The 15,516-nt window shown below is 43.2% G+C and overlaps 2 protein-coding genes across 14 annotated transcripts in view; both read right to left on the bottom strand.

The window, feature by feature from the left end:
* Positions 1 to 33: 33 nt before the first annotated feature.
* LOC121591548 (ribosome biogenesis regulatory protein homolog) lies at positions 34 to 1,474 on the bottom strand. Its single transcript, XM_041912192.1, has 4 exons — positions 1,238 to 1,474; positions 664 to 1,150; positions 321 to 577; positions 34 to 238 (listed from the first exon to the last, which is right to left on the bottom strand). Exons 1-4 carry the CDS (start codon positions 1,384 to 1,386, stop codon positions 91 to 93), a joined length of 1,041 nt encoding a protein of 346 aa, XP_041768126.1. The 5' UTR covers positions 1,387 to 1,474; the 3' UTR covers positions 34 to 90.
* Positions 1,475 to 2,336: 862 nt separating this feature from the next.
* LOC121594482 (akirin-like) overlaps positions 2,337 to 15,516 on the bottom strand; it is a 30,463-nt gene continuing 17,283 nt past the window's right edge. For 7 of the 13 annotated variants that reach the window (XM_041917756.1, XM_041917753.1, XM_041917754.1 and 4 more), the window contains one exon: positions 12,638 to 12,695. Coding sequence is in view for 6 of the 13 variants with exons in the window: in XM_041917766.1 (XP_041773700.1) it covers positions 6,478 to 6,488; positions 6,574 to 6,730; positions 6,960 to 7,159; positions 11,953 to 12,196 (612 nt within the window). In the remaining 7 variants the exon portion in view is untranslated. The other 6 variants (XM_041917766.1, XM_041917761.1, XM_041917765.1 and 3 more) reach the window with 6 other exon arrangements.

Here is a 15,516-nt window from a genome sequence, read left to right as displayed (position 1 = left end):
GAGCTTTTATATTTCGTTAATATAAATGATATATATTCATGTATAATTGTATGTTGCTTTTTTTACCATTATCCTGCCAATGCCTTATGCTTAACGACGTTTCCGACCAACGGCCCGCTTGCTGTGATTTCGTTTGCCTTGGCCACCCTTCGGTTTCTTGCGACTGAACGCTTTCGACTTTTTGCCTCCCTTTTTCTTCGTCCTTCCACCGTCCTCTCCGCCTTCCTCTGCCTCGCGTCTATAAGAGATAAAGTAGAAGCAATTAGTAGAAAAAAAATTGAAAAAACCTTCTACAAACATCCAACATTGCGGGTACGTACTCTGCGCGTGCTTCCGCCTTCTGTAGCGAGATCGCCCGATCGATGTCGATCTTCGGCTTCTTGTTCAGCACCTTATTCACTATCTCCAGATTGCGCCGCTTTTCGCCGGCAACGGTCGATACCTTTTTCTTGCGCTTCTCGCCCGGCATCAGCTCCTTGATGCCGATACCGCGCGCCTGCTTCTCGTTTGGCAGCGACTCCTGGAACACTCCCACCGATGCTGTCGACGCTTTCACTATGTTCGACGCGGTGATGAGCTGGAAAGGTGAAGCGTAACGTATGCGGGTATTTGGGATGTTATTAGCAAAATGGCAAAGCTTCCAACATCACCATCCTTCCCTACCTGTTTGGCGGATGCAGTCTCGGGACCGACGAAACCGGTCCGCGGGGTGGCGATTTTCTTCGCCCGGGCAATGTTCTTCATGCGCGCCACCTCATTCTTAGCCACGCGCTCGAGGCGCAGATCGCGCTTCTCCTTGAACATGTCCCGGTACGGATCGTTCTGCGGTACCTCCAGCACCCAGTCCTTCTCCTTCTCGGCCTTGTACCGCTGGTAGCCATAGGTCGGTACCCATTTGTCCAGCACCGGGTCGAACACCTTCTTCTCGCGGGTGCGCTTTTTGATGCCCTTCTTTTTGGCAAACTCCTCCCATTTGGTGAGCGGCTTCGGGACGGGCAGCTTGCGGGCCCGCGGCAACGGAGCCTTCGGCGGCGGTAGCTTAGCAACGATCGATTCCTCGACCCGCTCCGTCGGCAGCTGCCAGATGCTGTTTATCAGAAGCTGCACATTGTCGCGCGTCAAATCGAGCACGTACTTTTCGCGGTCCGCTCTGAGCAGGGAAAGAGGGGATGAATGAAGAACGCATTTAGTTTAGCTTACCAAGCTGCATTCGTATGCACTCGGGGCGCGCACTCACTTCATCTGTTCCTCGTCGTAGTAGTTCGGATCGCTCACCAGCATGTGGCCCACATCGATCGTCGGTTCCAGCGCCTTCTCAACCGTGATCGGTTTGTACTTTTGCAGATTCTGCTGCTGCTGCTGCAGCACTTCCTTTACGATATCCATGGCGATACGCGCAGAGGAAAACAACAATTACCAACAATTGCTACGCCGCCTGGTCCGGTAAACACGTTTTTAAAGTTTACCGAATGGCTGCTGTCAAAATAATATGCTTTTTTTTGCTGTTGCTGTTGTCAACGCCGCGCACATGACCACGTTTATGCGGTCGATTTGAAAAGTCGTGACTGCAATGGTGCACAGTGGGGCACCAGCGTGATACAAATTAACCCTTGAAGGTAATTCGTATTTATGTTCGTTCCAGGTCGGATTCACATCCACCTACCCAATTCCGATTCCGTGTTCGGAATCAATTCCGGAGTCGACTCCGATGCTAGAATCGATTCTGATTCTGGAATCGGAATTGACCTGGGAATCGCAATTTGCCCCGGCAACAGAATCAGGATTGACTCCAGAATTGCAATTAGCTCGGCAATGAGAATCAGTTCTTGAATTGAAATAAGAAGTTTCAGAAGCGAAATCAGTCCGAGAATCTCCATGGGAATGCTCCGTGAGAACCGTTTACAAGTAAATATTGATTCTTTGCGACTATCGATATATGTAGCATCATTGGACCGAAACGCCTATTTTTGTGGAGATGCTGAAACCGCCTCCGTTTCGAAGCCAATACGGAGCTGGTTCCGATTCCAGAACCAATTCTAGAATCGAATCTAGAAACTGATTTCGGAGCTGGGCCGGAATCGGTACCGACAAAACATTTCATTTTTTCCTATCACCAATTCACATGGCGCAAAACGAATAATTCCAGCAATGTTTTAGGTGGAAACCATAGGTCATCATGAAGGAGGGAAAACTAAGAGCCACACCACACCGAATTTACCAATATCGCTTCATTTCGCGCCCCCCTTTGTAGTAAAAGAGGGTGTTGTGTGTGTGTTTTGCTTCACATATTTTATTTGCTTATGGTGTGTTGTTTCTTCTTTTTTCTGTTAGTTAGCTTAAATTGTAATCGCTGCTTATTACGGCTACCGCAGTATTTCGCTTTTACTTTGCAAATGTCTCTTACCACCACGGTTACATTATTCATCCTGCACTACTTCTTGCTGCTCATCATGCATGCAATATAGCATAGTTTCTTCCCGGTTCTTCCTCTCACAAATCGTGGTTCCCTAACGGTCCTTAGAAGATATATATCTACCCCCGCGTACGATAGCGCGTGTTCTCTCTGCCTTACAATCGTCTATAGTTGATCGCTTCGATTTAATCAGCTTTGTGTTCCTTTCCCGGGTTTTCACCACCGTTCCTGCTGCAGATATCTTTTTCCTTTCTTTTCATTTATTTTCCATTTTCTCTGACTCTGTGCTGACTGTTTTGCTTGCTTGTTTTGCGTGTATCACCAAATACCAAATCATACAAATAAATCGCTTGTCCTAAAACGTTTGCCAAAGAGAGTGAATACAATATAGTAGAGTTTGTGTCTAACCGTTTGGGTATGGGTTGCTTCTTTTGCTATGGTTTAATGTTCTATTATGCCGTTTTCAAGTGTAAGATAGTTTAGAGCATTTTCGCGTTACTAAATTCTTTCCATTCTAAATTTCGATTATGTTTGTGGTTCGTGGTGTAGTATTGAATCTCTCCAGTTTATTTATTACTTTTGTGCATTGTTCTCGTACACGAACACGGAGACTCGCGCTGTCATTAATGTGTCGTATCGTATGTAACCGAATCATCGACTGACGAGGAGATCGTTCTTGGGCGGGTGGAGGAAATGAAACGGTTTCACAACCACCATCCCGCGCATTGCTTCAGATAAATAACATATCATATGTATCGGGTCGTAGTCGGATTCTTCTCTTCTGCAAGCCAATCTTTACCGGGCATGCTTCCGATGCGTCGAACCACAACAAAACACCACACGCACAATTTTCTCTCTTGCTATCACCACAGGCCGCGCGCGCGCGTGTTTGTTGCTCTATTGCTAGTGAGTGTGTGCGAAAAATATATAAACTGTCCGAGGGGTGTTGTTGTAAAGGGGATGATAGCGGGCCAGAGCGGAGACACTTTGTTGTACATACTACTAATTATGGCAACACTAGAGCACTAAGAGCTTATTACGTCTTTGTTATGCTACATCTTTGATATCATCCCTCCGCCAAGCACGCAGCGCACCGCACCGCATCACCCCTACCCAGAGCGTTTGGCCTACTCAAATTTAGTCGCCATCGTCAGAATTCTTCCTCCCGGAAGTGTAGCAGCAGCACACGAACTACACATCCACTTTCTCCTCCTCCTTCCACCATTCCAATTCTTTTTGCTATTCGATAGTTTCGTTTATGCCTATTATATGTTCCTGTTGTTCGGTTTGTATAGTGGTGTTTTAATCTTGTTGCACTTATCCTCTCACGCCTTCCGGATTTACTATTGATTGTTGATTAATGTTTCCTCGTTCATTTAAATGGGGTGTGGTTTTGGGGTGTGTTATTGCGATTTTGTTTTCTTCTCTCTCCTAACACAACTGCATCTGCACAAGCGACTTGGTAAGGGAAATTTGTATTTAAATCAATTGGATGCTTTTTTTTTTGTTGCGATGCATGCTAAATTTTTACGATCTTCTCGGAGAAAAAAAGGTATAAAATAAGAAAATAAAATCAAAATAATTCAGAGTGTTTGGTTACTTTCGAAAAACAAAAGGGTGGAAAAGGAAATGCTATGCGCAATACTCCTGCCAGGCAAAAAATGCACTTCACGGCAAGTGTACACCCTAGCAATAGTTGTAGTAGCAGTAGTAATAGTTAATAGTAATTAGCAATAGTAGTTTGCAATAGTAGGTAATAGTATATGAATTGCTGCTGCTTCTGCTGCTGCTGCTGTTTGCTGTACTTAAGTTCTGCCTTTTATGAATAAGGGTTTCGGTATAGATTTCGATACGGGTTTGTCCCTAAACACTTCTTTTCTTCTTTTTTTTTTTAGTTTTCTCAGTTCAGTTTAGCTCATTTTTTCATGCAATCATTCTCTTCTTTACTCTGCTTTACAACTTTTGCTGACTTATTCAACTAACTTCCGACTACTCTCACCTTGTCTTCCTTCTTTTACTCGCTGCGTGCGTGTTTCACTTTTTTTCTCTTTTATATAAAACATATATTCGTGTATATAAACGACTTATCAGTTAACGTTGTTGTGTATTCTCTCTTACTTAGCGTACTATACGGATTTTTCCCTCCTCCTCCTCCTTATGTGTGTAAGTTGAAGTTTCCCTTAGTTATGCTTACTTGTTGTGTCATTTCTTCGCACATGACGATCCCTCTGCTGTTACTGCATTGATGACAGCCAAAAAAAGTACCAAAAACTGTACGGTTAGATGACAAAATTGGTAGTAGTCGCACATTTCCTAACCGAGCCCGATCACTGTGCCGACTGGCACGAGCAGACAAAAGACATCGATCAGCAGTGTGCTGCTTAGCGGGTCCGAATATAGCAACCTGTTTCTCCAATAGAAGAGAAAGGCTGGAATATTCCAACACCATTAAAGAAACGAAGAAAGATTAAATTATTGGTTGAACAATCTCCTTCGCATTCCTCCCCATGACTTTTGCCAACTTTTATGCGTAGAAATTAGATTTTACTATGACCTAAGCTTTAATTTTAGACACAACTAATCCTAAATCCTATCCGATAATCAAAATAAAAGAAAACATTTGCCAAACACTCCATTTTACCATCAACCGTGTAGGATCGTAGAGAAGCGGGCGTGCACGCACCCCCGTCTTACGTGCTAAGCTTAACCGTATGAAAGTATCATTTTCTCTACCAACCAGCCGGGCAGAACCTACGTCTCCGTTAGGATGAACAATGTGAAGAAAGGCATTTTTAAGCTGATTGTAGAACACACGATTGCGCGTCCGCGACAGAGTATGGTTGCTTACTTAATAAATTATTGAGAATGCTTTCATCGCTCCGTAGCGATTATTGCTCTAGACGAGAGTGTAACAGACGATTATAGCAAAAAAATAATAATAAGAAAAAAGTTTCAACCGAAAATTGAACTAAATTACTGCCTAAGGTTGGATTTTCAACAAATTGCTTTAAAACATATCAAGAGCGGACAGAAAACAAGGTTCACACCAAATCAACTACTTGCCGGATGATAGACAAGCCGAAAAACAGGAAAACCAATAACTGAAGTATAAAAAAAAACCTATTCGCTTCATAGCAAAGAAAAACTACAACCAGCAGAAATGTTATCAAATAAACAAAGTGATAGGAATTAATTGAAGCAACATTACCCTTTTTGCAACGTATTTTCCCGTTCATTTTAATGACAGCAAATTTCAAGAGCTAATTGCAACAGTGTTCCTTCTTCTCTGTAACCCACCCATCTATCGCTTTTCACTTTTGCGTAAGGCAGCACACACACACATACACACGAGAGAAAGAATCGATTGCAATACGTACAAAAAAAAGAACTTAAATGAAAAATATGAGAGAAATGTAAAACATGTTCCGCACAGGAAGCAGCAAACAAAAACCTGCAAATCACGCATATCATTCTCTCCCGCTAGGTGAAAAAGCTACACGATTTACGCTGATTAATTCGCTTGGCATTTAGGATGCGTTTAGGATATAGAAGTTCGTCCTTCCAGTACGACATCCTGCAGCGGAGCCAACAACATCCGTGAGTTTCGTGAGGCCAAGTTTCATGCCTCGCCCTCCCCTCGGCATCCACCACCCTTGAGTTGCTTGCTTCTCTAGTGAACCATTTTGTTGGAGGAATTTCTTACTTGTTTTGTAGTGATTGAGATGCGTTCATTTTCTTTTCTTGTTTTGTCGCTTCGCGCTGCTAACGACGATTGCAGATTCGGTTTCTGTTCAGGATATCATCATCATCTGCTTGCCCTGGCGCCTTTTTGTAGCATGAAGATGCTGCTGCTGAAGAGCTGCTGTTACCTTATGCTAGTATAATCCCACGCACATAACTTCTGCTTCGGTAGCATTGTGGTTGTGCAATGTGGGCGTGTACGTGTATGCATCTACTTTATTATTAATGTTTTAGTATCTGTTTCTTTTTCTCTTCTTCTTCACTCTCTGTTCTCGTGTTCTCTGGTATGCTTTCGCATCTCATATTTTCCATAACATCCCTGATTAGGAGAGGTCTGTAAGAAAAAGATAGCAAACCGTTAACATAGGGGATATGGGGCTACGCAACTAAAAAACGGGATTGTTGTTTGGGATACTTACAACTTGGCGCTGCTTCGTAACGTCTCTGTATTTGGTCGTATGTGAACTTCACAAATGCATCATATTGTTCGGCTAGTTTAGTGGTCAGCACGGCATCATACTGCTCCCGCAAGGCATCCTCTCGTTCTTTCAGCATACGTTCACAGATCATTTGCACCTTTAAGAATGGGATTTTTTTTTAATAATTGAATGGTTGTGTGAAGGACAGGCGAAAAGAAATTGTAAAAGAAGGGAAAAGACTTTTTTTTTAATTCGATCCAGCATACTCAGTACGATCCCCTGCACCTTTCCGATACCATTTTCGACACAATTGAGGAGGAGAGTTTGGGTGTACTGTATGGTTTTTTTAGACCAAACAAACAGTCGCAGCTGCCGCAAATACCTACCTGCTTGAAGGTGAACAGGGCTTTTTCCGGATTTTTTACCATGCTAGGTGGGCTGTCTGGTCGGCGGGGGCTGTCCGGGCCCATTTCGGAGCCGCTCGATTCCGAGTCCTGCATGCGTTCGAAGTTGTGGCTGTTGAAGGTGAGTTGCTTCCTGCGGTGCAGTCTTTTGATTTCCTCCGTGATATTTTGTGCCATTTTTTCTGCGAAGGAAAGGAAAAAGCGAAAATCAATAATACAATCACAGCACAATACAATTGTTCAACATACATTTACAATAAATTTTCTTATATTGTATACATCATAGTTTACGCCACCATTTAACATACACATATATTTTACAGCGCGAATCATTTCAATCGAGCCCTATTTGCATTTTTTGTAGGGCTCCGTACCCTCCCTTTCCCTTTCCAAATGTAACAAAACACAGAAACACTACTATCGGACACCATTTTAAACGCCCGACTATATATGATATGTACTCATACATTCTGCTGCAGTTGCATTGCATTATGTCTCGAATACAAGAAGCAGAGTGAGAGCGAGAAATAGAGAGAGAGAGAGATGGCACACACCATGGCGTGTGTTCGAGGAAAATCGAACAAAAGGAGGACACATTTTAATAAAAGACAGTCGGGCTGGTTTGGTGTGCGCGTGCAGACGCGAGAGCCTCCGGTGGGAACTAATATCTATTCACGGCGCAAGGATGGACGCAACATGGACATGAGCTGTGGTAATAAAAAGTTTGCTTTAGGGCCTTGCCTCTATGTATATATATAGACACAGACACACCACCACACGCACACACAGTCACATATACGGGCAAATATCCTTTTACCTTAACGACTCCCACGAGACAAAAAAACAATACTACTGTGGGTGGGATTGGGTGATGTGGCGCCGTGTTCGTCAGGAAATTGCATTATTTAGCTTCAAATGATCGTGTTACCACAACACCAGCCGGCCACCAGAGGAAACCTTAAACCTTTCTCGCAAGTATGGTAAAAATAAATTTCTCTTACTTAGTGAAAAGTACTAACATTTTCCATTAAAACACATTGCTTGCTCCTCTCTCGGTGTTTCTCGTGTGATCCACACCAAAATAAAATAAATTCCCCGGGTCGGTATATCCATTAAACGCGTTTCATTTCACGCAAATGTGATCTATCTCTATCTGCGTGCCAGTTTTATTACATTTACGCCCCCCGGACTGGACGTGCACCAGCAGCAGATAGTAACGACGTTTGTACGAGCAGTATACACACGGGACACACGCATTATACTATGTACAACGCAGCGCTGACGATGACGCAAGGATAATTCTCACCCCTTGCAACAAACGCATACCCTTCCGTCGAATGGAACCGGCGGCAGACCAAACCCATGGAAAATCAGCAAAACAATTCCAACAACGTAGAACAGTGGATGCAACATTTATGCTTGTATTCTTTGCTACAGTCCCCGCAAGCTCAATACCAATAAATGTAAAATCGTTTAAAACTGCAACAAATTATGCTGAGTGTGTGAATGAAAAAACAACCACTCGAGGGTTGTGTGTTTTCCAGCAGTAACTCTCACCCGGTTCCTCCAGAAAAAAAGGATTGCCTTTTAGGCAAGCCAACCATCGCTCGGGGAAACTTAAGAAGATATATAGTCGGGTGATTTTCTACAACACATTTTTTTCGCTCCTCTCTATCCCATTGGGTACGTGTGTATAATGCATTACGATCACACACTCACAAAATACAGGAAATTGACAAGGAGAGGGAAAAAAGGAAGCGAAACAAGCGGAGCAGAAGAAAGTGCAGTTTTTGATAAGCATTCTCCGGTTGCATGTTATGCCCACTGCCCACCATCCATCCTCTTTAGGACACACACACACTTACAAAACACTGCTTTTTCCCCTTCTGCTAGCACTGGACGCAGTAATACCAGTAACTATTCCATTGGGGTCAGAACTAGTGATGGGAAAAATGAAGTTTTCTTCGGAATCAATTCCGGCTACCTGCGAAGTTTTCTGGAATCGATTCCGGATAGCAGGTCCAGAATTAGTTTCCAGAATTAGTTCCTGAATCGGCTTCGGGATCGGAATCAGCTCCGGAATTGGCTCCGGAATCGGAATCGGCTCGAGTCAAAATCGGCTATGGAATCGGGATTGGCATCGAGTCGTTTTCAGCATCTCCATAAGAAGAGAAGTTTGGATCCAATGATACTACGTACTGATTGCCGCAAAGAATCAAAATTGTAGTTACTTGTAAACAATTCATTCTCATGGAGATTCCCGGACTGATTTCGCTACTGAAGCTTATTTCTTATTTCAATACTTATACTTCTTATTTCAATTAAAAACTGATTCTCATTCCGGAGCTGATTGCAATTCTGGAGTCAATTCTGATTCTGTTATCGGAACAAATTGCCATTCTCAGGTCGATTCCGATTCCGGATTCGATTCTGATTACGGAACCTATTCTGATTCCGGAAACGATTCCGGATTCAACTCTGGAATCGGCTCCGGAATTGATTACGAAAACGGAATCGGTACAGGGTAGGTTCGAATCCGAGCTACCACCACTAGTCAGAACCCCACTCCTCCTGTATGTGTGCTTATGCTCCCTGTAGGGATTCAAGTAGAACGAAACACACGATCGGACCGGGGAGGGATTGACATATGGTGACTACATGCGGTGTGTACCAAATAACATCGGTTTTCGTTGTGTTCGATTGCTTTAGCGCAGTGGACGGACCACAATGCGCGCATCGGTGCACAATGGGCAGTTTAGAACAAATTTCGGGATAAAATTATTTTTGCAGAAATTGTATGTTTTTATCGTTTGTAGTAAAGAGTTAAGATAGTAAATAACATTTTATATGTAGTTCGCATCCATACCACCAGGTGGCGCTACATAAAATAGTGTTTTAAGGGACCTTTGATTAATTTTATTAATTTTGTGTGTGTTTTTTCTTGTATTTGTTGTTTCTAATAGTATAAACCATATTAAAATATACTGTAATGTTTTATAATATATGAACAAAACATAATAATTTTGAATAAGATAATATTTTCTGTTTTGTATAGGACAATTGTAGCTAATTTTCATCACTTTTACTCACAGGTAGTACAAATATTAAAATTTTACATACACAACTTAGGTGGATGCTATTACAAGCTTCTGACGTCTTATTCACATTTCTAGAGACATGAATAAAGGCATTTAAATAATTCGGTAGAGCAGGTACATTGAAATAAAGTAGTTCCCAAATTCGTCATGAAAAGCAGCTCATATTGTTAGTCTTTGAATATTCATCCTATACTTTTCCAAGTCCTGTACTGCCTTCAGAAGGGGTAATAAAACTAAACATTGTATGTTCTTGGTTTTACAACTATCCGAAAAAATCAGAGGTCAACGATAGCTACAAACAAAGTATTTACTTCATTAGTAAAGTTAAACTCTGTCTTTGTTTTAGTGCGTGTAGCTACTGATATTGAATTGGTTAACGAATCAGAGGAATACAGCTCATTATACAAAATGTCCTTCTGGATGCATTTTCTTTCTTGCAAAATATTCTTTGTAGCATACTCCCCTATATCCTTATATTTAGTTTGTCATGACTTTTGGGAGTTTCTTCTCCCAAAGCGCCAATAGATGCTGGTGCTATCATAACGTTTTCCTGTTATGAGTATAATTTCAGAATTATTTTCCTTACATCCGTCTATAATCTGGAGTAGGACCAAAAGTTATTTGATTCTAATTTGCTTCATTATATTTAATAATAAAGTTAGGATAGAATAGAAATTTACCTATTAGATAAGTACATGAGCTGAAACTAAGATACACAGCTTCGTAATGGAAATTAAAATCACGTAGAATATAGTTTTGTAGAATACACTAAATACGCTACACTAGGCTCCTATGGAGCCGCCTAGTTGCGCATGTGTCTGTTTTTAGAAAAAGTTGATGTGAAAAAACTTCAATAAAATTCGCGTTCGCAAACTTTCGCAGAATATTTCTTCACAGATTGATAGTATATATATTACACTATTATGTGACATATATGAGACAACGCCACTCTACGCCACTTCAATAATGGCATCATGTCAAAAATTAAAATGATGAAATTTTTTCTGAAGTTTCTTCAGTTATTATCGTTTATTTTTGCATAAAATTAACCTAACTCAAAATCTTTAATGTATTTTTAAAGCTGACTAAATATCCTTTTTGAAATGTCTAAACTTATCAAAATCGGTTTATATTTGAAAAAGTTACAAAGGTTCAAAGTTTTCCAAAAAAGTGAAGATTTTTCTGCGTTTTTTTAACAAATCTCGACTTTGAAAGGTCTTTTCTAGAGAACCAGAAAAGATAAAGAGCTCATATTTGGTATTTTTCTTAGTTTAATCCTTAGTATTAAAACCTATTATTTGGAAATGCGCTATTACAAAGTTGATTTTTTGAATTTCTTCCCGGCAAATGCCCATTGTGCGGTGAAAAGGGAGTTTTGTCGCATGAGAAAACGAAGAAAGCAAAAACTCTAATTGATGGAAAAGTCGTGAGAAATTCCCATCAGGACCTCTCAACGACCCAATGGGGCCCTTGTTTTTTTTTTGTTTTGCTCCATGACTAACTTTATAGCTAATATTACATGGCTCGGTCCATGCGTCCCCGTTTGGAGTGTATAAAAGGTTTGCCCGCCTCCTGTCGGGTCTTGTTAAAGGTAATGCAATTATTATTTTGTGCCGTGCTGCTCTCCACTGCTCAGGTATCGTCCCTTCATGCTGCCCGTTGCCGCCTCCTGTTCCTTTTAGCCAGTATAGGAAATTCGTTTTTTTAACCTTCCCGTGTAGACCACCATACACATAAGTGTCCATTTTTGAAGGGTTCTGCACCCGTTGATGAATTCGACTAAAAAGAAGAAAACAACCCTTCTTCTTCCCTGTTGAAAGTTCCCTTCCCTATCCTTACCCTTTCACGCTCTATCGCTCTCCCTCTCATTCACTCACCTGGTGTTAGCTTGGAACAGGTGGCTTCTGCAAAAGGCGACGGTTTCGGTTCCATGACGCGCATCGACGCGGCGGCAGCGGCCGCTGCAACGGATGTAGAGGATGAGCCGGACGGGGAAGCGGAGGAGGAGGAGGCAGACGCGGTCTGGCTGGGGCTGCCGAACGGGTGACATCTTCGCCGCTTTGTCGGCCGCTGGTTGAGGCTTTCCCAGTCCAGCGAACGTTTTAACGTTGCGCACGCCATTGTGCTGAGGATTGATTGGTGCTGCTGCGCTACCTGATAGCAACTACAACGACTGCCAACTTCTAGCTATTCACACACTCACACCACGTTGTGTTGTTGGTCCACTGCACCTCTGTTCGGTTAACGATTGTATTAACTTGGCTGCTGCTGCTGCCAGAGACGGTAAAAGATCCGTCTCGAACAGTAGTTACACTCTGACCGAACACACAAGCACATACAGAAACACACACACACACAGACGCGTTCTTTTTTATAAGGGCCGTTTCAGACTTTTCACTTTCTCTCTCTCTCTTTCGCTCTTTCGCACTAATGCACAATTGCAATTGCACTAGCTCGCTAGCCACTGTTGTCTCTATCCGCCGGGCACCACGAAAGGGGAACACACCTCCTTCTGTGTGTATATCGAACTGGCTGCTACGATGAAAATGTTTTTTTTTTTTCACAAATATGCTGGAAAATGCTAGTTAACAGTGGTGCGCCGATAAAAGCACTAACGATCCTGCGGAATAAAACGCACAAATAAAGATACACATTAGTGTCGGAGTTTTTAAAACAGGGGGAATAAATTCAAAGCTACAATAAATATATAATCTAGAGAAAGAAAAGCTAAAGTAATGTTGCAATATTTCCGTTTTATCAGCGTGTGGTCACTAGTAGGTCCAACTTTTCCACGATATAATGATAATTGCTTTTCCACTATTTTTACGACACAATTCCAGACACAGACGTTGTATAGAGCAAACGTAAGTGTATATAGGAGGACAACTGCTTCGAACGAAACCACTGATGATTTTGTTTTCTTCTCTACGCAAATGTTGTCCGAAGCGAACCTTCTAGCCAACTACGATTAAATTACGCTAAATATCCTTCCCACTCTCCGCAACACACAAGCAAACAAGCCGACTCTACACCACATACACACACACATATATATATATATATCAAAAGAGCAGTTCCTTCGCAAGGATAATGCTCACACCAGCAGTAGCAGTAGCAGCAGCAGCAGCAGTAGACAGCAGCCAACACTCTCTTCGACTGTTTGTGGTAGTGGTGGTGCGCGATGCTCAAGACGTTACACGCATATGCATCCCATCCCTTTTCCTGCGCTGATGATTATCATCATGATGATGATGACGGTACGGAAATGTCTTTAAGCGAGATGTGCCTGCCGAACCCGAGGCGTATTAAAGTTATCTACGCCATTTCCTTTTTTTTCCTTTTCCGATTCAACGACTACAGGCGACGACCGATGGAACGCGCTGGAATGGCGATAAAACGGTTGGTGCACACCAACCAAACTAAATAACTGGTGGTAAATATTTGACACACATTTTTTTAAACTTATTACTTATGATCTGACTATTTCTGCACGCGTGTGGGAGACTCGAAACTGTTCGACGAGGTGTGGTGATTTCATAAAATTGGACCTGTGCATAAAACCATCCCACATCGGGGCTTTCTGCTAAAGGAGGGAGAAGGTGTGCACTGCACAACGTCATGTACACGGTTTAAATTATTGTACAAAAAACCACCCCATAAATGCCCCTCTTCAAGAACGGAACACGGCTACGAACGACACACTTGGATAAACCGTGGTCCGCCTCTGCCTTTACTCTCGCTCGCTCTTTTTCACTCTTTAAGCACACTCCTTTCCTTGCGCGATTGCATCCGTCTTTCGTGTGGACCTCTGTCCTGCTGCTGGTGCTGCTACTGCTGAATACGCGAAGGAATTGGGTACAGTCACGGAACACAAAACACACAACCCCTACGGTTCGGTTCGCACCAATATACACAGAGACACGCACACACACACACACGGGGGGTGTAGAGCTCTACACACACATTCCGCTAGCCGAGGCTACCCCACACACAGTGCAAACCCCGACCGAGAGGGGTTGATTCCGAAAGTGGTGGTATCGACAGGCACGCATTTTTTATTTCCTTCCCCTGTTGCGACCCATTCCACTGCAGCTTCTTCCACTTCCTGCGTACACCCAGTGGACTTACACATCCAGCACACCTCTCGCACACACCATCGTAGCCCATCGTAGCTCTCCAGTCTGAGAAGGCGTAGAAAAACGCTACATCACCCAACCAACCAACTAACCAACACCACATACAGCCAGAAAAGACAGAGAAGCGACTGCCTGTGCTTTTTTTCGGAACTGCTGTCTACAAAATGGTCCCTTTCTTACTGCTGCTTTTTATCCTTTCAAAAGAGCACCACAGGCCGCAACGAATCAACGATTTGAAACGGACAGAGATTAACCTTTTTCCCAAAAAGAAACACACACACACACACACACACACACACACACACACACACACACACACACACACACACATACACACACAAGCTCTACTACGGCGAAATGCAACTGCGGGTTCTTGTTCTCAGCGCAGCCAAAGCAGCCATGCATGCACTCACTAACGAAACGCTAAGGCGATTGAAACGGGCCGCAGCCAACGGTTGCCCGTCGACACACACTGCGCGATGCCCGTTGCACCACCAATACCACATACACCACGCGCACGCACACACCGTACGCGAACGCACAGCCGCACCAACACACTGCCGCGCACGCACGCACAGCGTACCGACACGCAGAGCGCAAGGGAAGGCGATCCACCTCACACCACGATCGCGCGCTGCTCACCAACATGTCGTCATCGTCATCAGCACCACCATACGGAAAACACGATGCAGCACCACGATTCAAAGGAAGACATTTTGTGGGACGACCTCACACTGCCCCCTCCCCCCTCCCATTCTTACTTGTAGGGAAACTGTTTTCCGCAACATCAAGGTACGATGGGAAATAATTCGACGATTCTACACCATCAAGCAATTTACACTTCTTTGTGCACCAATATTACACTGCAACGACGGTGACGTATCAAACGAACACGGAGAAATTACAACGATTTCGATCACCTGCTAACACAGTAGTAGGAGAAACTGGCGTGTCTGCTGCTGTTGCTGCTGCTCCACAAAAGGCGACGTTTATTACACGCTGATGAGTACGGCAATTAGCAATCCCTTGCCGAGCAGCTCGACGACACTTTCTTTCTTCGCACAATTACGCACTCCACTCCACACGCCCGTTACGACGAATTCGCGTGAAATGGCATTTTATTTTTAACCGAAGTGAAAGAAAATATGGCCGTTCGAGCTTACCAGCAGCGTTCGCGAGAGAACTACAGCAGTCGCAGCAGCAGCAGCTCACACATAGGCACACCGTGCCTCGTGATGGTCGTCGGAATAATGACATTGAAATATAAATAACTTTACATTTTGGTAAAGTTGAAGATACATCCAT

Source organism: Anopheles merus, chromosome 2L (genome assembly GCF_017562075.2).
Source record: "Anopheles merus strain MAF chromosome 2L, AmerM5.1, whole genome shotgun sequence".
In the NCBI taxonomy this organism is placed as follows: Eukaryota; Metazoa; Arthropoda; class Insecta; order Diptera; family Culicidae; genus Anopheles; species Anopheles merus.
The sequence above is the reverse complement of the archived record's forward strand: the minus strand, read 5'-3'. Positions and strand labels throughout refer to the sequence as shown.

Bases quoted from the DNA above. Each gene is read 5' to 3' on its own strand.
- LOC121591548 (XM_041912192.1), bottom strand. From the start codon at position 1,386: ATGGATATCGTAAAGGAAGTGCTGCAGCAGCAGCAGCAGAATCTGCAA. The intron at 1,151-1,237 runs GTGAGTGCGCGC...TTCCCTGCTCAG, and splicing joins TACGACGAGGAACAGATGAA to AGCGGACCGCGAAAAGTACG. The intron at 578-663 runs GTAGGGAAGGAT...TCACCTTTCCAG, and splicing joins AGACTGCATCCGCCAAACAG to CTCATCACCGCGTCGAACAT.